Raw genomic sequence first — 25,543 nt, forward strand, 5'->3', positions numbered from 1 at the left:
TTTAAAAAAAAAATAAAAAAATTATTGATTTTTTTTACAGAGGAAGGGAGAGGGATAGAGAGTTAGAAACATCGATGAGAGAGCAACATCAGCTGCCTCCTGCACACTCCCTATTGGGGATGCGCCTACAACCAAGGTACATGTCCTTGACCGGAATCGAACCTGGGACCCTTCAGTCCACAGTCTGATGCTCTATCCACTGAGCCAAACCGGTCAGGGCCCCATTAGCTCTTTTGGTCCATTTCCTCTGGCTGAAAATGAACCTTGAGCAGGGTCTTGGTCCCATATGCTTTGAAAGCTCCCCTGAATGGCCTTTCAAAGTAGCAGCTCTTCAGAACTCAGCAGCTTTCACTTTCCCTCTGATAAAAGCCCTATACCCTCCGGGTCCCTGGTCCCCTCCCCTGAGGACCATGCCTAATTGGGCTACAGACTGGACCTGAGCCTTTCTGGAGGTTAGGCTCCTAACCAGCTCTGATCCCTCCCCTGTGGTCCCAACACCTCCAGGCCCGCCTTCCTGCTACCGTGCCCTGAGATGCACCTAATCATTGACTTCCCATGCCTGCCTGAGGAGCCTCCGCATGGCCTCTGAAGGACTGGTTCTGTCCCCTGCCCGGCTCAGCTGTTCCCATTCCTGCATTCCCTGTTCCCTCTTCTGACCAGTGGGAGCATTCACCTGGCCACAACACCCTAGTAAACCTGCACACACCACCTGAGGCTCAACATGGGAGCCCCAGCGCTGCCAAGGGGAGGGGATGCTTGCTGGAGCCTGGGTTACTTCCTTGACAGATCAGGCGCCGGTCCACCAGGTCCCGGTGTGTCAGTCAGGAGCAGCGAGTCCCTTTTTGCTGAAAGGAACGATTCAGAGCCAGGCTGGTACAGCAATTCGGGCTTCACAGCCCCTGAGCACACTCAGTGATGCTGTGCAGACATGCTGCTCTCTGCTAACTACTGGAGGCTGTCCTGCTTGGCTTGGATAGAGAGCACTGTGGGGAAGCAGCACCCCCCCCCCCACCCCCCACCCCCCCCCTCCCGGTGCCTGGTCCTGTCCTTGCTCTCAGCACATTCAGACGTTTTTCTTTTTAATGAAAAATAATTTCAATGAGGCTAAACCTGGAGACGCCTTTATGGATGGAGCTCCCTTCCTGGATTAAATTACTCAGAGGCAGGCTGGGAAAAAGCCGCCAGTTCCTAGGTCTATATGAGGCCACCCTTGGGAGTGTGTGGGCTACAACACAGTGCCAGGCTTGTTTTATTGGGACAAAAAACTAACAAGACAAGCCAGGAAACTGTGAAATGCTATCCCGTTCCGAGAAGCACTGCAAGGGTAACAGTTCAGAGACAGCACAAAGCAGAAGGGTGGGAGGTGGGGACGAGACCGGCAGGCGGCCAGCCAGCCGGCGCGGGGCTATGGAGCGGCCCGCCCGGAAAAGCCCTGTTCGACTGTGGATGGTGCACAGGACAGAGGCAGCCAGTTTGTGTATAATATTTATTTGCATCTTATATATAGAACAAGTATTTACAGATACAAATGGAATCAGCAAAACTGCTGTGAAACCATTCAGACCCTCTTAATGGCCACTTCTGAGAATGTCCGAGGTCGAGCAGCAGGGCTGGGCCTGGCTGTGGAGTGGACCAGCTGAGTACCTGGGCGTCAGCCAAGGGAAATAGCTGGGGATTATGGCTTCAGCATTCTCCCAGAGCACATTCCTGAGTGCTGACTACATGGAGCCCTCACCACCCCCACCTAAAAGGGGCCCGAGCAGGGAGGGCAGCCACGAACCTCTCTTCCTGCTCCCAGGATATCTGCCTGGCCCCTGTGCTGGCGCAAGCTACACTGAGCTGGACCGGGAGGTCTCCCTGGCACAGGGCTGCTGGCTGCCCTGCAGGCTGCTGTTTGGCAGCTGGAGGTGGCAAGAGCTGCTGGTGCTGCCACGGAGCATTCACTGGGGGACGGGAGCTGGCCCAGGTCTGAGAAAGCATCTCTCGGCTTCAGGCTGGGAGGGTAGGACTGTCAGTGCTGAGTGGGGCTGGGGGCTGCAAGAGCACCTGCCTCTCCTTTCTTTGGCTTTAGAGATGGCGAAGGAAGGGCCACGACCATGGATGCAGCAGAGTTCACCCCAGCCTCGGCCCCTAGGCTGCCCAGGGCTGGGTGCATGAGCAGAGGGGTTTACTCTCTTAGCCAGGGACCTATGAGGCCCAGTGGGAGACAGCTTTGGGGTTCCTTGCAGCAAGGGGCTGCTGGGGCTGCCCTTCACTCCCCTGTGGGTCGTGGGGAGAGGCCTCTGCTTGGGACCAACGCTGTATTCCTCACTGCTCTCTCTGGGAGGTGCAAGATGACAGGGTGGCAAGGAGAGAGGACCACAGTGTGGCTGGGGCAGGCGCGGGCATTGGGCCCTGGGCATGAGGGATCACAGTGTCGGTCTCACACACCTGTCCACACGTGTGCACACACACACACACGCACACACACACGCACGCACGCACGCACGCGTCATCCTCTTGTCTGGTCGGAGGCTCACTGGCTCTCAGACACTCGCCCTCTCTGCCTTCACACATAGTCACAGAGTAAATCCGAGTCTCTTATTGCTGTGGGGGGAGCGGGCATCAGGGACGGTTACTCCACCAAGAGCGAGAACAGCACCATCACCACGATCCCCGTGCAGAGCAGAAGCACTTGCTGCAGGGAGTGCCTGTGGGGAGAGGGGCTGGGCTCAGGGGTTGGCACGGGGTGAGGGGCAGGTAAGAGGCCAGAAGAGTCCCGCCTCCTCCAGCTGCTAAGGGCCCCGTGAGTGGCAGTCCCAATGAGTCACTCACCACGGGTCTTCTTCCTCCAAGATGTCGGGCAGCACGTTCACCAGGGCGATGTAGAGAAAGCCGCCAGAGGTGAAAGGCAGGATCCAGGCCACAGTCTCCTCTGCGGTGGGAGAAGGCCCGACTGGCTGGGAGCCCATGGGTCCCTCACCCCTCCCACAGTGGGGACCGAGGGCAGGACTCAGTCTCAATATCGGGGTGGGGCAGGTGTGCCCTTGGCTGGGACCCCTCTGCTGATGGCCACCTGCCACCACCACACGCCCCGCCCGTACCTACTCCCTTGGGGGACTGTGTACAGATGGCGAAGCAGGCGCCCAGCAGGCCCCCCAGCGCCGTGGAGAGCTGTAGCTTGGCTGCGCTCCATCGGTCAAAGCCAGCCCGGAGCAGGATGGCAAAGTCGCCCACCTGAGGGAAGGTCCAGAGGATCACTCTGGGCCCCAGTACGACCAGACCCCCTGAGCACCTCGGGGATGGTCACGCACACGAGCCCCTGCCCCCGCCCTGCTGCTGGCCCCAGCCTGCATCCCCTTGCTGGGCCTCAGCCCGCACCCCCTCGCTGGGCCCCCAGCCTGCACCCCCTCACGGGGCCCCCAGCCTGCATCCCTTTGCTGGGCCTCAGCCCGCACCCCCTCGCTGGGCCTCAGCCCGCAACCCCTCACGGGGCCCCCAGCCTGCATCCCTTTGCTGGGCCCCAGCCCGCACCCCCTTGCTGGGCTCCCAGGCCCTCTGGAACTCACCTCATGGGGGATCTCATGCAGGAGGATGGCCATGGTGGTCAGGAGCCCGATCTGCAGGAAGGGGAGTCTGTGGGGGTCTGTGCCGAGGGCCAGGGCACCCCCTGTCCACTCAGTCTACCAGTGTCTGCTCTGCTCTGAGCACCCTGCCTGGCCCGTTTGGTGACCAGGGACACAGCAGCCAATCAAACAGACAAGGAAGCTGCCCTCATGAAGCTCACAGTCTGGAGGAGGGAGGCCAGGACTGAGTAAACACATGAGCCGCGTGTCACTCACTGACAGCTGCTGGGGGCGAGGAGGACTGGGTGACATGGGCAGGAGTAATGGGGCCTAATCAGATGAGGGGTCAGCAAAGGCCTGTCTGAGGAAGTACATTTAGCCAAGGCCTAATGGCAGAGGAGCCAGCGTTGAGGGTGGGGGGAAGAGCGTTCAGGCATATGGAACAGTGAGGTAGAGGCCATGAAGGAGGGGAAAGCGTGGTGTTCACAAGTCGGCAGACAGAGGGCAGAGGAAGGTGGGGGAGCATCTGGAAGCAGACAGGCAGAGGCATGGATCCCAAAAAGGAGTGTCTGCAGCCAGGAGAACAGACCAGTGTCTCGGGACAAAAGAAGGCCGTGTCCAGGAGAGCGACAGGGAGGACTGGGGCTCAGATGAGGGTGTTGCTGATGCAGGGAGCAAGAAGTGATGGACTGGAGACCTATTTTGGAGGCAGAGCCAACTGGTCAACACAAGCACCATCATTCCCACTGGAATTGCCTGGGCCCCACCTGCCCCAACCCCCACTCACCTTCTTGCTCACCAGGAAGCTGGCAGCCACAGCCAGCCCATGAGTGAAGTTGTCTATGGTGTTGGCCAGCAGGTTCAGATAGCCACGGACCTGGGTGAGGGGAGAGAAAGCCCGCTGAACAGGGCAGGCGGGGCTGAGCTGGGCGGCCACTTGGGTGGGGCGGCTGCAGGAGGAGGGGGCCCTAAGTGGGCCACTCACTTTGATGCTCTGGACCACGGCGCTCAGGCCGGGCTCTGCAGCCGGCTGGGCCACATAGCGGCCTCCACTGAGCACGGCGGCAGCAGCAGCAGGGTCTTTGCGGGGGGCCTAGGGCCAGGAGAAGGAGGGAGAGGTGACATTAGATGCCCTCCCCCCGCCCCCCGCTTGGCCAGGGTGGACACAGAAGGGGAGCGAGATGGAGAAACAGAGACAGGGAACACCCCTTTTCTCTGTCTAGACTTCTCTGCTGCTTGATCCGCCAGGTGCCCTCAAACTCAAAAGACTGTCCGCCTCCTGCACTGCCGTCGCTATCAGTCGGAGAACAAGCCATGGCAGGGGCTGATGCTGTCACTCCCCAGATCCCCAAACAAGCTGGCCTGGCCTCCCAGAGGCCCCAAGAAAAGGCCAAGAGACCCTCTTTTCAGGGTTCACCTCAGAACCTGGGCCTCCAGGCCCTGGAACCACCACAGAACAGACTGAGGTACCCAGGTCCTGGGGTTTGGGGCTCACCTGGTTGGTCCCCTCCTGCTCCTTGCTGTCCAGGAACATCTTTTCCAAAGCCAGGAAGGTCAGAAAGCCAGCAATGACCCACAGCCCCAGTTGTTGTTGCTGCTGCAGGCTCTGCCTCTCACCACCTGCAGGGGGCAGCAATGACAGACCAGGCCAAGCCAAGGCCAGAGAAGAGGGGCCATTTGGAATGGGACCTAGTCCAGGGTAGGGACAGAGGCAGGGGGCCAGGATTGGCTGGTGGGGCAGCGGTGCCCCAGGGACTCCCACAGAGGCCAGGGCAAGATCCCAGCCTGATACCCAGAATCCCTCTGCCAGCCATTCTGGCAGAGCAGGCAGGGCCTAGGCCATCCCTGGGCATGGGTACCAGCCCCCCTCCAACCCTCCCCTACCTACCCCCAGGTTGCGACCTCACTCACCAAGGCTGGAACTGCATGTGTAGGCCCAGGCCTCGGGCAGCAGGTGGAGAAACACATTGCCCAAGAGGCCCCCCAGGGCAAAGCTGAGCAGCTGCTTCAGGCGTCGGGCCCCAGCTGCAAGGCAGAGAGGCGGGGCCTGGGGGCTGACCCACCAGGGACCCTGGCCCGGCCTCTGCCCACCTAGATTACTAGGCTCTTTGTGTTGTCCCAACCAGAACGCCAGCCTCTAAGAGGCTGGACATGGCGCACCGCCCTTCCTGGGCTGGGTGCTCAGTAGGAACACACCTCAACCTGACGATGGACTGTAGAGCTACTGCCTCATGGTTAAGGGCTCCGCTCTCCAACCCACCAGCTGGTGCCCTTGGCAGATTGCTCCCGGGACTCAGTTTCCCCTTCAGTAAACTGGGGATAAGTGTACCTATCTGATAGGGATCCTGTGGGAATTCAGTACACATAGCGAGTACTCACTACACGGGAATTTTCTTTTCTCAGCCTCTGTTACTCTCAGAAAAGTGACAGAGATGTGGTGACTTTTGCCGATTTGCAGCATCCAGAGCTGGAAGTGCCTGAAGGGGGCCATGTCCAAACCCTTGGTTTGAAAGAAACTGAGACCCAGAAGGCAGAGGCACCTTGGGGGTGCGGCAGCAACTATCCCAGGGGAAGCTGCTGCTTCTAGGCTGTGTGACCTCAGGCTGGTTCAAGAACCTCTCTGTGCCCGCGCTTTCCCATTTGTAAAATGGAGCTAATAATCCAAGTCCTCCCTACCCTGACCTCGCAGGGACTGAGCTGAGGAACAGGCATGACAGCAGGGCTTCACCCACAGCCGTGGCAGCAGCCTTCAGCCCAGGGACAGAATGAACAGGGAGCACAGCGCCTGGGGCCCTCGTCCAGACTTACTGTGTCACACTCTGGGGTAGGGAGCACAAGGTATCTGTATTTTTGGCACCTCCCCACCTGATCTCATGGACTTTTCATTACAACATGCCATTGTGGACAGACAGTACATGCACACCATACGAAAGGGTAGCCAAGGAAAGCCTCCACCCGTGCCGGCCCCCCATCTCCCAGACCCCCTCCCCAGAGGCAGGCCTGCGACCAACCTCTCTCATGTTCCTGGGTATGGCTGACCCAGGGGCTTCGAGTTGGAGAGCTCTTTTGCATGATGAGCAGAGACTGAAGGGAGAGGCAGTGCTTTGCTGGCCACGGCACACCCAGCACGGGGCCAGCACACACGCAGCCTTCTCCCTGCACCTTACTGGTGCCTTACTGATATGAGCTCATTCAATTGTCACAATAGTGCCTATGAGGTAGACACCATTGTTACCCATTTTTAAGGCTGGGAGCCTGAGGCAGAAGGAAGTGAAGTAACTTGCCCAGTGGTACCCAGCTGGTAAGTGGCAGAGCCGAGATTTGAACCCAGGCGGGCTGACATCCATATTTCTCACCACTATCTATAGTGCTTATTGTGACTGTTTGCTAGTGGTTATTCTTTCAGAATAAAAGAACGCATAAATGAATGAACAAATGAGCATGGTGAGCCCTGGTCTCACAGGACCAAGGTGAGAAACTGTATTCTGTCCTCGCCCTCCACCTCAGACACACTGGAACCCGGGACGTGAGACCCAGCTCTCCAGGGAAGAGCAGCATGTTTCCCACGCTGCTGGCTGCCCCAAGGTGTCAGAGGAGGGTCACCCACCTTCTGAGCGCAGTGTGGCCCCCATCTCCAGGGGAATGACCAGCAGTGGGAAGACCCCGCTGAGTCCCACCAGGAGTGAGCCCAGGAGGGAGCAGATCCAGGTGTCCAGCCTCTCCCCGCTCAGCAGGGCTCCCCAGGACTCACTTTCCTTGTTATCGAGGCGACAGGCTGCTGCAGCCCCCCGGTTCCGGAGGGCCTGCTGAGAACCCCCAGCCCCTCCCAGGAGCTGCAGGGCAACAGCAGTGAAGAAGAGGAGCCTTTGGCCCGCCATGCCGCAGCCAGAGCAGGGACATCCAGGCATGCCAGGTGCTGAAAAACACAAAGGCCACTTACATGAGCTGCCACGGTTGGCTGAACACCTGTGTATGAAATATGGCATCTTAACCCTCCTGCTTGCCTGACCCAGGGCTTCTGTGGCTCCAAATAGTGGGTGCACAGAGGAAAGGGCTCTGCTCCTCCACACTCCAAGGACCACATTTTTTCCTTCTGAGCCGGCTTCCGGCTTCCGACTGTGTCAGCATGTCTGCCAGAGGCTAAACTTTTCCTAATGACAGGGTGAGGCGCTGGCTGGTTCCCCTCAGCCACCGGCAGGGCAGGCCCGGCCCAGCCGGGTGCCTTTGGCTGCCAGGGGAGGTTTTGCTACCAGGATGTGCACTGGCGAGGACACCCCAGGGACTGAGGCTGGCACTATTTAGCTCGATGGGCGACATTAGGAGGTGCAGGTTGGGAAACCAAGCAACTGAGCTAGGACAGGACCATTAGAGCTTCTCCCTAGGAAATGAGCCCAATGTCCCCAGGGCACAGAGTCAGACAGGAGGTGGGGCTGAAGAGAAAGGATCCTGCAGTTGGAGCTGCCTCACAGATGCTCAGAGCACCACGGTTAACTTGGTGCTGGGCAACTTACAGCTGCTTGTGGGCAAGTCCCTGGAGTGTCCCCCCCTCACCCCAGCCTCAGTCTCCTTGTCTATAGGATGAAGATAAGTATTGCCTCCCTCACATGGTCGTGCACATAGATGAGCTCGATAATGCAGGTAACCGTGCCTGGCAGGGAGGAAGCACAGCGCCCTCCTTATGCTGTGGAGGCCTCAGCACTGGGCAGCAGGAATGCACCCAGCCGGGGTCACAGGACTCAAATGTGAGTCAACCAAGAGAGAGGTTCAGCCTGGAAACTCAGGCATGAGGTATAAATGCGGTCTGCCCTGCCTCGTGCTGGCTGTGACCTTGACTGGATAGTCACTGCCTCAGTTTCCTCATCTGCTGTTAGAGGTGGGAGGGAGGGAAAGCAGCTGCTCTGGAAAAGATGCCCACGTTCAGGACCTCCAAGCCTGAACGGGAGACCCTGATGAAACCCGCGGGGCTCCACTGGGGACGAAAGGGAGGCCAGGGCCAGGTCGGGCTTGGAGGCCGACGCGGGTCACGTAGGGATGAGGGGATCACGCAGAGATGAGGTTTGGGAAAGGGGAAGGGGATGCGGAGTCTGAGAGGAGAAGGAAAGAAGCAAGAGAGTCGAGAGGGAGAGATCAGAGATAGTGGGTGAGACGGACGAGGAGGGGAGAGCAAGGGAGAGATGCGGAGCGACGTGCGGGCGGCAGAGGAGCCCAGGGAAGTTTAACTCCAGGCTCCGGGCGAGAGGCCCAGGTCGGCCCCGGGCCGGGGTCGGGGTATCGCCGGGTCCATCCCGCCCAGGCGCGGGCCGTGAGGCCGGGCGGTCACTCACCGTGCTGCGGCGGCGGCGGCAGCGCTCCGGGCGGGCCCGGCCATCCAGCTGCGGCGCGGCGCCCCGCCCCGGGCCTGCCCCGCCCGGCCCCGCAGCCCGGCCCCCGGCCCGGAGCCGCCCCCAGCGCGCGGCCACGTCACTCGGGACTTGTCCGGAACCCGAGGCGCCGTGCGCCACGGTGTAGTGGGGGTGGCTGTCCGGGAGCGCTTCCGCTTCGCGGCCATGGGGGATCCGGGCGGCCAGCGCACTTCCGCTCGGGCCGGACTAGGGGCGGCGAGGAGGGCCGGGCGGAAGTGGGAGAACCTTGGGTACCGCGCTCAGCAGGCTGGGCAGGGCCAGGGGTGGCTCCGCGAGAACCGCGAGCGGCTGGGCTTGCGGGTCCGGCGCCGCTTCTTCTCTCGGGCTGCAGTCTCCCCCGAAGCCGCACGGGGGCGCCCTCGACTGCCGGACTCGCAGCCTCCGGCCGGCGCCCGGCTCCCGGGTGGGAGGATGGCTGCAGCGCTCCAGTTCTGAGTCAGCCTGGCCTGGCTCCTCCATGAACACGGGAAAGGGGAAGTGCCTGCCGCAGGGAGGGGCCTAGCCCCGGGAACCTCAGAAGAGGGAATTTTATTCTTACTCATCGAATTATTTTTATGCTTTGGTTTTTCACTGGGAACCTCAGGCCTTTGCCTCCAGAGCTTGTAACCCTTTGGGGTCCAGTGCATGGTGGCTTGACACTGCTACTCTGAACTCCAAACCTAGGAAGCAAGGGCTCTGTGCCTCCCTCACCTAGAGGAAGCTGGCCTGACTTCTTAGACAGGGCAGCAAACAATAGCATTATTATTATAACTGCAATTTACTGAACACCTACTATGTGCCATTCACTCGCATTCTCATTGAATCTTCATTCTATCCCATTGAGGTGGGTACCATTAGCCCAGGGTGAAACAATGGAACAGATGGCAGAGCCAGGATTCAAACCTCTGGGTGTCCCTTAGCCCAGAGCATGCGACAGCACCTCTCATTTCTAGAGTGTGGGAGTCTGGCTTGGTGTTTCCACTCTGCAGCCTTCTCTGGGAATCAGCCAGGACTGTACGGGAGGGGGCATGTGGGTACTTACTTGGGCAGAGATTGTGATGGGGTGGGGTTCTCCAAGCCTCTGACCCTCATCTGCATCCCATGATAGCTCCCTTCATCAGTCCTGAGCCGATCTCTCCTCCTGGGGGCTCTGAGGGCACACTTGATGCCCTGTACCACCTCACACTCCAATGTCTAGACTCCCAGCTCCTTCCAGGTGGGATCAGCTTTCCTCTGAAAGTCCCCTGGCTGCCTCACCCCACCAGGCAGATCAGAGAGGTAGGTAGATCAGGATGCCCTCTTGTGCCCCTCCCTGAGTTCTGAAGTGGAAACCCTGGGTTGGTTTCTTTGCGAGGGGAGGAAGATACTCAGGATGCTGCTTTGGGATCTCTAAGATGCCCCCCATATGCAAATCACTCCATTTTATGCAAAACACTTCACAATATACAAATGATTTCACAATAGTGCAGTCAGTATTCCTGCCTCTGGGGGCTGAGGGCTGCTGGCCACCAGCCAGAGGAGGGGCAAGAGCCGCCATTTGCTGCCTTCTCACTGGCCTTTTCCTCTCACCGGGCCTGGAATTTCTACCATCCGACTTCCTAATGGATTAAAGAAACATGGGCATTGGGATGGGACATGGAAGATGACAACAAGCGGGAGGGCCAGGTGGAATGACATGGTGGGTAAACTAATGTGTAACTGTTAAAAGCAGTGAATTAGATCTTCCAGGGGGCTTCCAGGTATAACCAAGTGAGAAAAGAGACATTAAATAAATATTTATTTAACATAATCCACTATTTTAAAATAACGACAGAAGGAACCTTATATCTGTACATGTGATTATGGGAAGCCTATATAATAAAAGCCTAATATGCAAATCAACCAAATGGTGGAATGACTGGTGGAACGACTGGTTGCTATGACATGCACTGACTACGAGGGGGCAGGTGCTCAACGCAGGAGCTTCCCCCAGCCCACAGGCCCCAGGCCAGCCAAGGTGGGTGCCAGCAGGGGGGCCCCCCAATCACCCTGCTGGTCACCCTGCAGAGGGAGGCAACCGACAGCCGTGGTGGGGGGTGGGGCCGGCAAGTGGGTGGTGCCAGGCCGGCCAAGACAGGTGCCAGTGGTGGCCCCCCGATCACCCTCCTGGTCGCCCCACAGATTGGCCCTGATTGCCAGCCAGGCCTAGGGATCCTACCTGTGCATGAATTTCGTGCACCAGGCCTCTAGTCAGTATATAAAAGTCCATGTATAATTGTAAATAAAAAATATATATGATCACACAGTAGGGTGATAACATGAATTCTATGGTTGGGAAAGAAAAACTATAAAAATATAAAAGGGCCCTGGCCGGTGTGGCTCAGTTGGTTGGAATGTTGTCCTGTGTGCCAAAGGGTTGTGGGTTTGATTTCTGGTCAGGGCACATACCTAGGTTTTGGGTTTGTGCCCCAGTCAGGGCATATACAGAAGGCAACTGATGGATATTTCTCTCTCACTTGGATGTTCCTCTCTCTCTTCCTTCTTCTCTTTCTAAAATAAAAAACATATCCTTGGATGAGGATTAAAAATTTAAAAAATATATAAAAAAGGAAAATTTAAAAACATGTTAAAACGTGTACAATCACAAGTAATTATATTAAAAATTATATATAAAACATAATAATACACACATGTGGTATACCACTATCATATATGTGGACCCTTGTTGACTGAAATGTTATGCAGCACATGACTGCATGTATATATTTATGTGTGTGTGCAGATATATGTGTGTGTACATATGTATATTGTGTGCGTGTGCATATATATATCTGTAACGGTCTCCTAGTTTGATGGTTAAGGTTAAGACAACCAGATTCTGGTACTAGATTTTCTGAGGCAAATTACTTAACTCCTTATGCCTTAGTTTCCTCATCTGTAAAATGGATTACTATATCGGATTGTTGTGAGGATTAAATGAATGGATATGTCTGAAGCACTTAGCACTGTATCTGGCATGTGGGAGTTCTGTTTAAGGGTTAGCTGTTGTTGTTTATGTCTGTAGGTAGATACATGGGTATATGAAAAAGATATCCCAGCAATGAAAGAACGGATAAAGACACAGGGTGGGGGCATCCTCTCTCAGATGAGTGTTTGACTGGTCTGGAGGTCTCAGGGACAGACAAACTTCAGCAGGCCAGGAGGGCCTGGACACCGCTTGGGTCTGAGTGGCCAGGAGGGGTTGAGGGACTGTAGACCTCTTCCTCTAACTTCGCTGGATTGCCCAGCGTCTGCACATTGCTACTGGCTCTGGTACCTCCTTTAGGGGGGGTCTTTCTCAGCAACTTGGCCTCAGCTTTCTATTCCCAGGAGGTGGGACTGCCCGGGCCTGCTGACCAGGCAGTGGCTGCGAGACTGGCAGTGCAGGGCTAGAGGCTCCGGGCTGGGGTGATGATGCACACTTCTGCTTCCCGAGTGTGGCCTTTACCTTCTCAGGGCTTTCCCAGGGGGCTGCAGGCAGGCAGCAACCCCCTGTGGAAAGGCATCTGAGGCTCAGGGCGGTGAACACTTTGCCCAAGGTCTCAGATGGGAGGGGGCAGAGTCGGGTGCTCACCCAGGGTCCGCTGCTCCTACAGAGGCCTCAGGCTCCATCTCTCCAAGCTGGACCTGCCCCTCTGGAACCCCTGACCCTAAGCCTTGGGCTTCTGAAAAGATAGATAAGCTTGCCTAGACCCTGAATAAAGTCTGTCCAAATGAATCTAATGTCTTCCTTTTCCTCTCTCCAACCTCAGAAGGGCAAATTGGGGCGAAATCCTGTGCATCTGAGCCTTTGCAGGGCCCACTTTTACTTCACTGGTGTTTATTGATACATTTACTTACTTGTTACGCCTCCCCCATCCATCTCCCTGCCTCCTTCTTGGGGGAACCTGAGTTTTGTGTTGATCACAAAATAGAGTTTCAATAGTTTCCATTTATCTACCTACCTGCATACATACATATATGCCTAGACTATATTCTAATTGACGTGGCTTTTTTTTTAATAAGGGAAAAAAGCTGTTCTAAAGTTTTCTTTTATATTATTCAGTGAGTTTTATAATTGTGTTCGTATAGGTCCTGCACAACTGTTTACTTCTGCATAATAAGTTCACTTCTAGGTATTTTACATTTTCGCGGCTATTTTGAATAGGATATTTCCGGTTACATTTTGAAGTACTTGTTGATAGGGCACAGGGGCCAACAGCGTTTTCTTACTGGTTATAATAATTTCTCAGTATTGCCCTGGAGTCCTTTCGGTGGGTAATTTTGTCACTCCCTAAACACACAGGTATTAGGAGGAAGGAGCCAGCATGGTTATTTGTAGAGACTTCACAGGAAGTATCTGTCTTCTGGGACTGGCGTTTTCATTCAACATCACTGTGCTAAGATTCATTCATGATATTGCGTGGAACTGGTTTATTTGCTTGCACTGTTGAATGATGTGCCACTGTGTGAATGAAGCCACGGTAATTAATTTAGCCATTCCCTGGTTTGTGGGCACGCGAGTTACGTCAGGATTTTTGCTGTTAAGAACAGGGCAGCTTTGAACGTTCTTGTCCATGTCTCTTGGAGCACTTGTCAAAGTTTCTCTTGATTTTGTGCCTGAAGGGGACATGCTGGGCCTCCGCTGTATAGATAAGGCTAGATGGTGTGAGCCTGCCACTGGCCAGTAGTTCTGTCAGTTGCACTCTGACGAGCAAGCACTGGAGATTCCGTGGCTCCACCTCTCCTCCAAGACTTGGTGCTGAAGGCCTGTTATTTTTGCTCTCTGAACGGTGTAAAATAGCATCTCATTGTGGTCTTCATTTGCATCTCCCTCATCACCAATGAGCTTGAGCATCCCTTAGACGCGGGTGGGACAAATGTGTTTCCTTCTCTGTAAAAATGCCCATTCGTGTCTTGTATCTGTTTTTCTATGGGATCACTTGTTTTTTTTTTTTGTTTTTTTTTCCTGTGGATTGGCAGGTTCTTAATGTATTTTTGATGCTTATCCTTTCGATCGTCCGAGGCAGACGTCTCCTCCAGTTCGTGGCTTGCTTTTCACTTTCTCTAAGGTGTCTGCACGTCTCTCTTCCCGCCCACACCTGTGCCAGGGACGCCCATGGCGTTGTGCCGTGTGTGTGTGTGTGTGTGTGTGTGTGTGTGTGTGTGTGTGTGCGCGCGCGTGCAGGAGGGATGGGGGTCTCGTGTCCCCCCGTGGAGACCGACCCCCCCTGCTTCTCCTGCCCCCCTTGGGTTTTAAGGAACCCCAAACTCCCTCCCAGCTTTGGTTGGAGCGGCCTGCTTGGGGGAGCCCCGCTCTGATTGGGGTGGACAAGCTGGGGCAGGGAAGGCCTCATGGCGAAGGTGCCCCCGCTTCCCCCACGGAGTTATTTATCACTTCCGGCCCCTCTCCTGGGGGGTGGGGGGTGGGGGGTGGGGGAGTGGGGGGCGGGCCCTTCTCTGCTCCGCTGGGCACAGGGCACAGCCGCGGCAGCCGGCGCTCCCTGGGGGCTGGCGGCCGGGGGAGGGGCGCTCGGGGCCGGCCCTCCGGAGGCGGGGGCGGGGGCCAGGCCTGCGGCCCCGGCTGGGTGGGCGGCGGAAGCTGCCCGAGCAGATAAGGGCCGAGGTCTGTTCTGCGGTGAGACAGTGCGGGACGTTGCCTCCTCCCTCCTCTCCGCCCAGCCCGCCCCCGCACCCCTTGTCCGGCTCCCGGAGCCCCGGTCTGCCCCGCGGCCCCCTCCTCCCAGCTCAGGGCTGGGCCGCCTGGGGCTTCGGCCGGCTCCTTCAGTTCCAAAGTTATTTCAGCTGGAAAATGGGGGTAGGGGCCCCCACTTATCCCACAGGGCTGTTGCAGGTGAAACCAGTCCGGGCTAATGAAGGGCCTCTGGATTTGGGCCTTTTGTGAAAGATGGGGACCCTGAGCTCCTCTCATTGCCCCTGCTGCACCCCCTGACTCTCCGGGCATCATCCCCATTGTATAGGTGGGAGGGCGGGGGTCTCGCCTGAAGTCACAGAGCCAGCACGGAGCAGAGGGGAGGAGGTAGGACCCGTTCCACTGCCCCCAGTCTGGGGACTGAGCTAGGTTTTGTGGAGCCGGACACTTAATTTGGGGGCCTCCTTACGAATAAGTGACAAAATCACAAATATAAATTTCCTGAGGCCTCTCTCCTAGGACCTTGGAAGGGACCCAAGCAAGTGAGAAGCTCAAGTTCAGCTTCTTGGTTTTCTGGCCCCAGCCCACTGGCCTCCTGGAAGGGCTCACACCCCTCTTAGGGGAGAGGGCAGACACCACCACGGTTACAGGGTAGGGTGGCCAACACAGCGGGAGCTGCTGGGAGAGGCCCTGCTGCAGCTGGTCCCCACGCCTTGCGTCTTGCGCCTTGCGTGCCCAGGCAGCTGTCAGCAAGCCCAACCCAAGAGCAAGGGCAGTCAGGCATTTGGGGGCTGCACCAGGGCTAGGCAGGGCCAAGCCCCCCAGTTCCAACCGGTTCTGGTTCAGCTTGCCACTTAGGGCCTCTGACCCTGCGGGCGGAGGTGGTGGGGAACACCTTCTAGGAGAAAAGAAAGGGGGGCCTCTCTGGGACAGTGTAAGTGCATCTGACTTGGAGGCACAGGGAATTGGGGTCCAAGGGCCTGCAAGGCTGTGTGTTTCTGACCTTGGGAAGACTCCTTTACCTGTGTCTTCTTCTATAAAATGGGAGAAATGATAGTCCCTACTTGTCAGAGCTGTGATGAGGCTTAAAGGAGACCATGCACCAAGAAGGCCTGAGCCCTTAGAAACACATTTCCCTCCTGTGACGGCTCCAGGCCAGGAGAGGCCTTCCCTGTCCATTTCAGGGTGAAGTCATTTCCCAGGGGTGCCACCTCAGGTCCAGAGTTGAGATTTAAACCTGTGAATGTCTGGCACCAATGCCCTGGTTCTAGCCACCAGGGAAGGCTGCCCCCTTGGGCCCGTCTCTCCAGGGAGTTACGTCTCACTGCTAGGTGTGCACGCCAGGCCAGGGAGCCAAGGGAGCGCTTGATTCAGGGTCTGCTCACCTTTCTGGATCTTATCATCTCTTTGCTCTCTTGGGCACCGGAGGCTGGAAAATTTCCAACTGATATCCTGCAACCTGGACCAGGAGAAGCAGGAGCTCTGGTGATGGGGAGAGAGCCGGGGAACTGGAGAAGCCATTGGCCTGGGCAGCAGTGACACCCCGAAAAGCTCAAAGGAAGAGGTGCTGCTTTGCATCCTGATTTGCATAGGATTTCCACTGGGTCGGCGGTCAGAACCCAGCCCTCATCTCAGAACTGCACCTTTCTGGACAGCTGATCTTGTACCAGTCACTCCTCCCCTCTGAGCCTCAGTGTCCGCATCTGTGAAATGGGGATCAGAATGCCTGCAGCTTTGAGGATTACAAGACATCGTGTATGTAAAGTGCCCGATGAATGGCACCAGTGGTTGAAACAGTCGTGGCTGTCTGAGGATGAAAGGGGCATCTGAGGTGGGGAGTCCTGCCAGGGCAGGTGTTTGGGCCTCCAGGTCTCCGTCCCAGGGAGGGAGCACCTTGGGGTAGGGCTGGAACCGCAGCTACAGCATGCTCCCAGACCTGACAGGTCAGAGCGAGGCCAGAGGCCCTGGGGGTGCAGAGAAGAACCTGGAGCCAGGTTCTCACCCCCCTCAGGCAGGTGAAGGGGAGAGGAGGGAGGAAGTGGGGCTTCTGAGTGCTGATGGGAGGGGCCTCTGTTGTGTGATGCTGCCCACACGAACACCCCATTCCATGACCTCCTTTGTCTCTTTGCACATTTTCAAGGTAGGCATTTTCCAAACGGGGAAACTCAGGCCCGAGAGGTGAGATCACTTGCCCAGGTTCACACCCTGGATCTGTCTGGCTCGGCAGTCTGGACTCCAACAGTCACTGCCACTTTCTTATCTTATCTGCCTGACAGGTTGGGAGTGAAGCGGCGTGATCGCCGCTCGGAAGGATTCCAGGTCCTGCCGCTCTCTCCTGCATCCCTGCCCCGGCTGACAGCTGTCCAGCAGACATCGCCGGAGCCCCAGGGCTGGCGCTCAGGAGGGTCTGCTCCTAGTGAGAGCGTAGGCCCCTGGAGTAAGGGAGTGAGCGCACCATCTCAGGAAGGCTTCACGTAGAGGCCTCCTGAGTCTCCACCAATGTATTTCGATGACCGAGGAGCGGCTGGAGGAGGGTCTGCCGGGCATCTGAGGGCATGGCTCGTAGTGGCCCCCAAACTAGCCGAAATGTTCCTGAAGTTCCTCATTTTGTCTTGAAAATGTATACAGATGTGCATCCTTCTTTTTAGTAAGTCAGCTTTCCTCCCCTTAAAAAAAAAAGTCTCTACCTGAGTGGAAGACACACCATGGTGCCCGCAGTGCCCACACAGTGGCACCCGGCCCCTGGACCCCGTGGTCCGGCTTAGGGAGTTTAGCAGGGACAGCGCTGAGGTCAAGCCCTGCCTGTTCTCTCTCGCAGTCCAGGGCTCTTCCTGCCTCTGTTCTGTGCTCCTGCCTCTTGCTTTGGGCTCACTTCTCCTCTCATAGACCAGCCCAGCCCAGCCCAGCTCTCCCACTAGGAATTCTCAGCCCAGCCCAGCTCTCCCACTAGGAATTCTCAGCCCAGCCCAGCTCTCCCACTAGGAATTCTCAGCCCAGCCCAGCTCTCCTACTAGGAATTCTCAGGATGCCTCATCCTCCCTTCATCCCCGAGGGGCCTTGTCCAAAGGGGCACTGCCCATCTGCAGCCCTCTCTGGAGGCGGCCAGCACCCGACTCTCAGATTTCTGTGCCCATTAAGGGGAAACTGAGACCCAGAGACAAGAGGGGCCCAGCCCCAGGATGCATAGCAAGAAGGATTGTTGGGTGCCCAGGTGCCTAGGCCTGGGGAGAGGGCACCAGATCTGGGCCCTGGCCAGGGAGGCAGGAGGGAGGAGGGAAGGCCTTGGGGCACCGGGGGCTGCTGCCTGGCAGGTCCCTGTGCCCTGGGTAGGGAAGTTTCTTATTTCTCCTGCTTGACTTCCCCCTTTGATTTATTATAGCCATGAAATGCTCTGCTCTCTTCTCTTTTCCTTGCTGTCCCCGGGCCTGGAGGAGCACGGACCTCCTCAGGAACTGGGTCTTGGCCTCGCTGGACTCCTTTCTCCTTCCGAGGGTTGAGCCGGGGAGCCAGACACGAGTGGTGAGTTGGTGCAGCCAGGGCGGGATGAGGAGGGCCCGGCCTCCCAAAGGCTGGCCTGGGTAGGACCCAGGGGCTGGCACAGTCTCAGCTGGGAAGGCGTGGGGCTGGGCAGAGGGTGTGGCAGGCAGGTGTGGGCTTGAAAGCAGATGGCTCCCTGGGGTCGTGGGGGTGGCAGACTCTGGGCCAACGGCCTCAGTGAGGCTGGGGGATTGGGTCCTGTCAGGGTCTGAAGGCCAGGCCCAGGGTTCTCAACAGCCAGCCACCAGGGCAGAGAAATAGCTTCTCTGTGACCCCTGACCCCATATTCTGATTTAACAGTGGCCAAAGCAGGCCTGGCTCAGGCCGGTTTGAGGACTGGGCTGAGAACCCAGAGGAAGGTATGAGGCCCGAAGCCTGGGAACCTCCTGCTGCTCCAGGCCACAGCTGGACACCACCCTGTGGCCGGCCAGCTGAGGGGGGCTGGAGTCTGTCTGTCGGGCTGCTGGGCAAGCCCGAGGGTCGGCCGGAGCGTTTCTGCCGCCACTGTGCGGTGCCTGTGGTAATGGGGCTGTTGGCGTTTTGCAATGGGCCGGGGGTGGGGAGGCTGCGCACACATGCTTCCTGTGGTGACTGGGCGCTTCCTGTTTTCTCAGGCGCCGGACTTGCTACTGCCGATGTGGAAACAGGGCAGCTGCAGCCTGGGCGGCTCCAGCCCAGGGCCAAGATGGGTACCCTGAGCGTCGTCCCCCAACTCTGCCCAGAGGAGCCCAAGTGGGCCTGCCACCCCAGGCGCCAGACCCCAGACCCCAGGCCAGCCCCAGGCCCCAAGCCAGGCTTAGATGGCCTGAGTTACCCCAGACCCCAGGCCTCTGTCTTTCTCATCCCCAACAGCTTCCACCAAGAGGACGGGGCCAGCAGTACAGTCATTCAAGGTCAAGGCCCAAGGGGTCAGAGGCTGGGGGTGAGAGCTGCCGGGGGTCAGGGCACGTGGCTTTGGTCTCAGCTCTCCTTTGTTCCCTGGATGGCTTGGCCACCTGACCCACTCCAGGGCGAGGCTTTCTCCTCCGTGCAGTGAGGGTGGCACCTGGGCTCTAAAACCCTTCACCCACTTCGGCCCCAATTTTGCCTTGATTTTTTTTGTTTTGTTTTGTTTTGTTAATCCTCACAGGAGGATGTTTTCCCCCCATTGATTTTAGAAAGAATGAAAGGGAAGGGGAAAGGGGAGAGAGGAGAGAGAAAGAGAGAGAGAGAAACATCGATCTGAGAGAGCCACATCAATTGGTTGCCTCCCGTATGTGCCCCAACCAGGGCGGGGAACCTGCAACTCGGTAGGTGCCCTTGCCCGGAATTGAACCCAAGATCCTTCAGTTTGCGGGCTGTTGCTCTAACCACTGAGTCACGCTGGCCAAGGCTTGCTTTGATTTTTATATCCCAAGAGCCTCAGCTTTGGGGCTGGGGCTGTGGGGCTCAGCATAGGCCTGGACATAGAGGGGGCTTGGATAGACTGGGGGATGGAAAGGGCATGCCATGCAGGGGCCAGACTGGAACAAGGCTTGGAGGTGGGAAGGCCAGGACCAAGTTTGGGAGGCATGGTGTTGATGGGACAGTCAGAGAGAGTGGAAGGTGACAAGGCTGACCCAGAAGGTTCAGAAGTGGGAGAAAGACTTTAAGAACCTCTGTATTCCTGCAAGCCTTAGGGAAGGGCTTGACATCTTCCTGAATTCTTCCTCAGAAGAAAGACAAGCGGTTGTCTGGAGGGTGGGGCCAGGGTCAGCCCCGTCAGTCCCCCAGGAGATGAGTGCCATGTGCTATGATGGGGGAGCCCTGGGGCGGGGGGGGGGGGACCCAGCCTTTCCCCATCTGCCAGGGGCCTAGAGTTCCACCCTTAGGGCCAGGCCTTCGGGTTCGGCACTGCCCTCTTCCCAAATGTGTTTTGTTTTGAAGCTGCTATTGCAAGAAGGGGAGGGGAGATGACTTGCTTCTTGTTGAGTTTGCTGACAGCATCTGACCTCTGGAGGAAGTTTCTTTTGCAGGAAGGGTGAGGCCTGAGCCCCCTGGGGACTGACCAGTCCACTGACTGAGTTCAGCCACCCCCTTGGTCCAGGGGGTCCTGAGATGCCGGCCCAAAGCAGCTCCCCCTGCCGCTCTAGGCCTGCCCATCGCAGAGCACACAGACCTGCTCCAGCCAGAGAGGCCTTGGGGACCCCAGGACCCCGAGGCCCAGGCTGAGGGGCTACCAGGCCAGCCTGGGCCCCACCATGCTGTCCCTCCTTGGCGCCCTGGGCCAGCCCAAGTGCTGAGTTGGCGGCTCAGCAGCTGCTTCTGCCCGTGGAGGCCCAGTTATAAATAAGCCCCGTGTGGCCGAGTCATCAAGTTCTGTCTCAGCTGCATTACCTCAGTGACCACAGCACAGGGCTGCCCAGAGCTGGGCCCATCAGAACCTGCCCACCCGGGCCAAAGGCCGGACTGGCCTTGATGCCTCCTGGGGTCCCCAAATCCAGGGTTTGTGCATCTACAGCGACTCAGACCTGGGCCTCCCTGGACACAGGCCACAGGAACAGGGCCATCCCGCCTGCACGGAGACAGCAGCTATTTACAAACCGAAAGGGGAGGAGTGAGTGGCTGCGGCCAAAGTGGCTCCAGGCCCCCAGCCCCCACTCCCACTCCATCCCCAGCAGCCCATCCCCCCTCTCCCCATGGCTTCCTCTTTCCTTCCCCACACAGCCCCCCAACCTCCCACTGCCTGGCCAGCTCTCTCTGGAAGACCTGGAGGCACCTAACAGTGACCCTCAACCCCACAGCGGCCAGTCTGCAGGGCCCCTTCTCTCCTCGACCCCAGGACGCCATTCGTCTGGGCTCCTGAGAGCAGCAGCCCCTTCCCACGGGGCCCAGCCCACCCTGCCTGCCCGAGGCACATTCCCACAGTCTCAGTTCCCCTTCGTGCTTGGAAAAGCTCCAACACCAATGGCCGCCACCATGCGGCCTGGCCTTGCCTGAGGGTGGCTTCTCGGGGCGCCCTCAACCTGAGGCCCGTGGGGACTGTAGGGGCCCCGTTTCTGGGTAGGAGGCCCCGGCCACTACTCTCTTCTGGCTGGTGTGGGTCACAGGCCCCTCTCACGGTGCAGAACGGGGCGGGACAGATGGACACTGGGCCTGAGACCACAGCACACCCCGCTTAGGAAATGGCAGGCAGGGTGGTGCTGCAGCAGCGACTGCTCCAAGGAGAGCGAGCACGGGCAGTACGCATGCTCATGGCTCATACTAGACAAATGCCCTCACGTTGGTGCAGAGGGGTGCAGTTACTACCAGCCAGTTCTTTCTGAACAAGCCTGTCCCTTAATCGCCACCGTAAGAGGACACCGAGGCTCAGAGGGGAAACTGCGTGCCTGAGACCACACAGCTGGAACGTGTCCAGGTTCCCAGACACCCAACCCCCTTCTCTCTCCAGCCGATTGCCCCCTTGCTTCAGCGCGAACCTCAGGCTCCCTACTGGAAGGACAGAGTCGCCCAGCACTCTGACGGGCAGCAGTGGCTGACCTGAAGCTTGAGGGGAAGCAGAGTTGTCAGATGGCCGTCCCTGGCCAGGCCACCCATGCTCAGGACCCTCTGCCCGGCCTGGAGGGAAGAATCTAACTGCCCCGTTCCTTTCCTCCCGCCAAGGCCAGGTGAGGCAAAATCCCGGGCTCGAGCCCCGCTCAGCCACAGCCAGCTGGCTGCTGGTCACCTCACGTCTCCGAGCCTCTGAGTCCTTTTCTGTGAAATTGTCATTTCACAAACACTGAGCTGAGGGCAAGCTGTCTCTAAAGCTAGGACACGGCCCTGCCCACAGGTCTGTGGAGAAGGCAGGTGAGTTACAAAATCCTGGGAGACACCAAGAAGGAGTGGTGAATACTTGAGGAGGGAGGGTTCCCACTTGGGATGGACCCTAAACGACAGGAGCGGGTTCCCCAACAAAAGCAGGTGGGAGCAGGCTCTCCATTCTGAGTCACATCCCTGTGTCTTGGCTTCAGCATTTCCCACTGTCCGAGAGCCCTTCCTTCCTCTGAGTTTGGTGAACTCCTATTCATCCGTCAGGGCCCATGGACACACTCTAGCTGCCTGGCCTGGCCTGGCAGCTCCTTACATCCCCTTTCCCACCCAGGGCCTGAGCAGACCCAGAGGCCAGGCCCCTTTGGTCACAGCACCCTTGCCAGCCCCACCCAGGCGGCATCTGCTCCGGAGCTCCAGCCCCCGCTGTCCTCTGCTCCGAAAAGCACCGTTTCCCTTTTCTGGGTGACCACACGCCATGCACAGGGAATTTCCATCGCAGCCTGCGGAGCCTCTGATTCACTCAGGTCCCTCACACAGTTAACTCCTTCCGGGCCTGCGCCTCCTGCTCCCTCGCCCTGGGCCGCCCCCACTCTGCCTGGGACTCCTGGGCAGCCTCAAACTGGCCTTGGGCCCCACAGCGTGGAAGTGGAAGTCAGCCTCTCAGTCACTGGCCCCCTCAGGGTCCTCTCACTCCCATCCCATACACAGAGACCCCTGCCCCAAGGGCTTATGCCCCCACACAGGGCAGCGAGCTGAGCTCAGGTTTGGCAGTGACGTACGCCTGGGTCTATCCCGATTCCGGCCCTTTCTGCTCTGTGGCCTGGAGCCCTGTCAGTACGGGCCCGGCTCTGGGCCTCATTGCTCCTCTGTAAGATGGAGAGAATTCCTGTCCCATGGCCTGGTGCAATGCGCTGGGTCCATGAAGGGAGCGCAGTAAGGATTACTTTTCCTTCTTCTTTCCAAAGGGCCCCTCCTACCCCCTCACAAGGTCCCAACTCCAGACCCGAGGCCTTTTTCCAGCCTGGCTTTCCCCTGCCAAGACCTGGTTGCTCAGACAGGGTGAGAGAGAAGTGTGTGAGTGTGGCGGGGGTGGGGGGTGGGGTGGGGTGGGGGGGGGGGCGGCTGCCTCAGGGCCCTCCGGCCCCTGCACTTCTCAGTTTTCCCAGGAGACTGTGGAGAGGCCTGGGTGGGAACTCGGAGAGGCGGAGGCTGCAGAGAGCCTGAGCCTCGGAGACAAAGGAACGCCGTCCTCCTTCCCGGGGACGCTGGGCATGCGCCTCACTCACCAACATCACACGTGCTGTCTGATGTCATGCTCACAGCCCTGTGGGAAGCATCCTATTATCACCCCATTTCACAGACGAGGACGACGAGGCCCTCAGTGACTCGCCCTCAGCTACACAGCACACAGAGGACGGGGACAGGATTCCCGTCAAGGTCTGTCTCCACAGGCTCAGTAAACATGTGTGGAGGCTAATGAGGGAGACATGCACTCACCGGACCCCTACTGTGTCCAGGTAAAGGCGACCATCTTTCCCAGCCCTTTGAACCATGCTGGGACGCAGGTCTTGCTGACCTCTCTGTAGAAAGGAGTCCTCTGAGCTTTGGCGAGGGGAAGGAACTTGCCCAGAGGCCACGCTTCCAATCTGGGGGTCCAGGGGTACCCAGGGAGGAGAGGATGGAGAGAGGGGCGCCACAGACGAGGGGGCCTGAGGGGAAGCAGCTCCTGTCCTCAGCGAACCAGCAGCGTGGGGGTGCTGCCCGTGGTGAGCAGAAGGAAGTCACTGTGGGTGGCGGTGGGTTTGAGGTACCGGAGGCTGAGTGATGTGGCCAGGAGGTGAGCTCCCCGCCTGTAGGCCTGGTCAGCAGGAGACAAGGGTGTGGTGGGGTGGCCGTGATTCAGGGCCCAGGGCGGTCAGCCAGCTCTGGAGATCTGTGCCTCCTGTGGTTGAGACTGGCAGCAGGGGACAGGAGTTGGCACAGGTGGGAGACTCAGGGGGGCTGGGAGAGAAGGAGGCAAACAGGGAGGAGGGTGTCTGGAGGGCAGCCTGGAGGAGGCGTGCCCTTGAGAGACAGAGCCTAATGGTGTGGAAGGGGGAGGCCTGTGAGCAAAGGTCGTGTGAAGATTGAGAAAGAGGTTCTAGGAATGTTGAGAAGTATCTTTGGGGTGGAGGTGGGGGTGGGGCTGGCCCACTTGGGGTGGGGGAGGGTGGAAAGGCCAGTGGACTCTGGGTGTTGGGGGCTCCAGCACAGGCCTCAGGGGTTTGCACTTGGCCTGTGGACAAGTGAGAGCTGAGGAAGATGGTTAGGTTCGGAACACCCTGGGAGAAGTGAGCTGGGGACTGCGTGGCAGCCGGCCCAGGGCCCTCGGAACTGCAGCCCCCCCGCTCCCTCCACTGCTCGCCAGCTGTGGGTCCTTGCACATCCCACCCTGAACCCCGTCCTCACGTGGGAATGGCGCTGAGGATAACATGCCCGCCCCACGGGGCTGTGTGAGGGCGGGAGAGTTCCTGCGGGGGTCAGCGGGGCCTCTGCAGATGCCGGCTCCCTTCCCCTCGCCTTTGTCTTTGTCGGGGCCACAGGCTCTTTACGCCCCGGCCGCCCTGGCCGGGGTACAAGCTGGGTCTCAGGCAGACCCTGCCCTGAGCCACACTGTGCAAGTCACCAGCCACTTCTGAGCCTCAGCTTCCTCATCCGTCCCATGGGGATGATGATGGCGCCAACTTTAGCTTTGAAGAGAGAGAATGGGCCCCGCTAGGATGCCTCCCTTCCATCTGGAGTCAAAACCCAGCTCCACACAGCGCTCCCCAAGGCCCCTCCTGACGCAGCCCTCCCCTCTCTCCTAAGCCCACACAGCTCGTGCAAGGTTCACACCCCCCCCCCCCCCACCCCGCCTGGCGTGGGCCCTGGCCGCTCCCCGGCCTGGACCTCTCCCAGGCCCCTGCTTGGCTCGCTCCCTCACCTGCTCTCAGGGTCTGTCTCACTGAGGCCCGCCCTCCCGCCCTCCTCAGCACTTTCTGACGTGCAGCGATACTCTGCTTATTCCTGTCCCCTGCTCCAGATCAGCCCCCCAGGCAGGGGGCTTCGCCTGTTTGGGGGGCCCACAGGGCCCCGAGTAAACATTTGATCGATGTCCTAATGCACTAAAGAGCCAGCGGGGCTCTGCCCAGTGCCCGGGAGCTCTGAGGGGCCCAGGCGACCGAAGCTGGGGCTCAAGGAGCCTCTCCCAGTGTCTCAACCATGAGAGGAAGTTGCAAGACGGCCATTTCTGTACATGGTTCAGCTCTGTTTGTCAACTTTCCCAGCTCGCGGTCGAGGCCTGAGTTTTCACATGCCCTGTCCCCCGCCCTCCTCTCCCCGCCCCCACACACCAGTGCTGGGAAAGGGGGAGGGGGCTTCGTCCCCTCATGCTAGAGCTCTTTTGGGTTGAGGTTGAGGCGTCTGCAAGCTCAGGGGTTGTGTCCCCTTTGTGGACTCAGCTTCGAGGACATAGCACCCACGTTTCCTGTTGTCCGCTTACTTTGTGATTGCAATAGCACCCAGCCTACCCCCATCAGCCACCCAGCCCGGTGGGGGCAAAGGGCAGCCCAGCCAGCCCTCCCTCGCCCAGGCCTGCCGGGCCACCCTGTCACTCTGCAGGGCTCAGCCTGGCAGGGCCG

General features: G+C 58.5%; 1 protein-coding gene across 3 annotated transcripts; it reads right to left on the reverse strand.

Annotated features, from left to right (window-relative positions):
• Positions 1-1,467: 1,467 nt before the first annotated feature.
• On the reverse strand, positions 1,468-9,004 carry SLC39A13 (solute carrier family 39 member 13). 3 transcript variants are annotated; one of them, XM_080640530.1, is made up of 10 exons: positions 8,870-9,004; positions 7,153-7,461; positions 5,457-5,570; positions 5,041-5,165; positions 4,531-4,638; positions 4,333-4,422; positions 3,549-3,599; positions 3,084-3,216; positions 2,815-2,914; positions 1,468-2,690 (listed from the first exon to the last, which is right to left on the reverse strand). In XM_080640530.1, the coding sequence occupies exons 2-10, from the start codon at positions 7,451-7,453 to the stop codon at positions 2,615-2,617; spliced, it is 1,098 nt and encodes a 365-aa protein (XP_080496656.1). In that variant the 5' UTR covers positions 7,454-7,461; positions 8,870-9,004; the 3' UTR covers positions 1,468-2,614. The 3 variants fall into 3 exon arrangements, with proteins under 3 accessions (XP_080496656.1, XP_080496657.1, XP_080496658.1); XM_080640532.1 differs by having other exon boundaries at positions 1,476-2,690; positions 3,088-3,216; XM_080640531.1 differs by lacking the exon at positions 4,531-4,638.
• Between the last annotated feature and the right edge of the window lie 16,539 nt (positions 9,005-25,543).

This window comes from Plecotus auritus (assembly GCF_963455305.1).
Source record: "Plecotus auritus genome assembly, chromosome: 9".
NCBI classification, from domain to species: Eukaryota; Metazoa; Chordata; class Mammalia; order Chiroptera; family Vespertilionidae; genus Plecotus; species Plecotus auritus.

Coding starts and splice junctions, on each gene's coding strand:
- SLC39A13 (XM_080640530.1), bottom strand. CDS start 7,453: ATGCCTGGATGTCCCTGCTCTGGCTGCGGCATGGCGGGCCAAAGGCTC. Junction 4,423..4,530: donor CCGTGGTCCAGAGCATCAAA/GTGAGTGGCCCA, acceptor CCCCTCACCCAG/GTCCGTGGCTATCTGAACCT. Junction 3,600..4,332: donor GCTTCCTGGTGAGCAAGAAG/GTGAGTGGGGGT, acceptor CCCTTCCTGCAG/ATCGGGCTCCTGACCACCAT.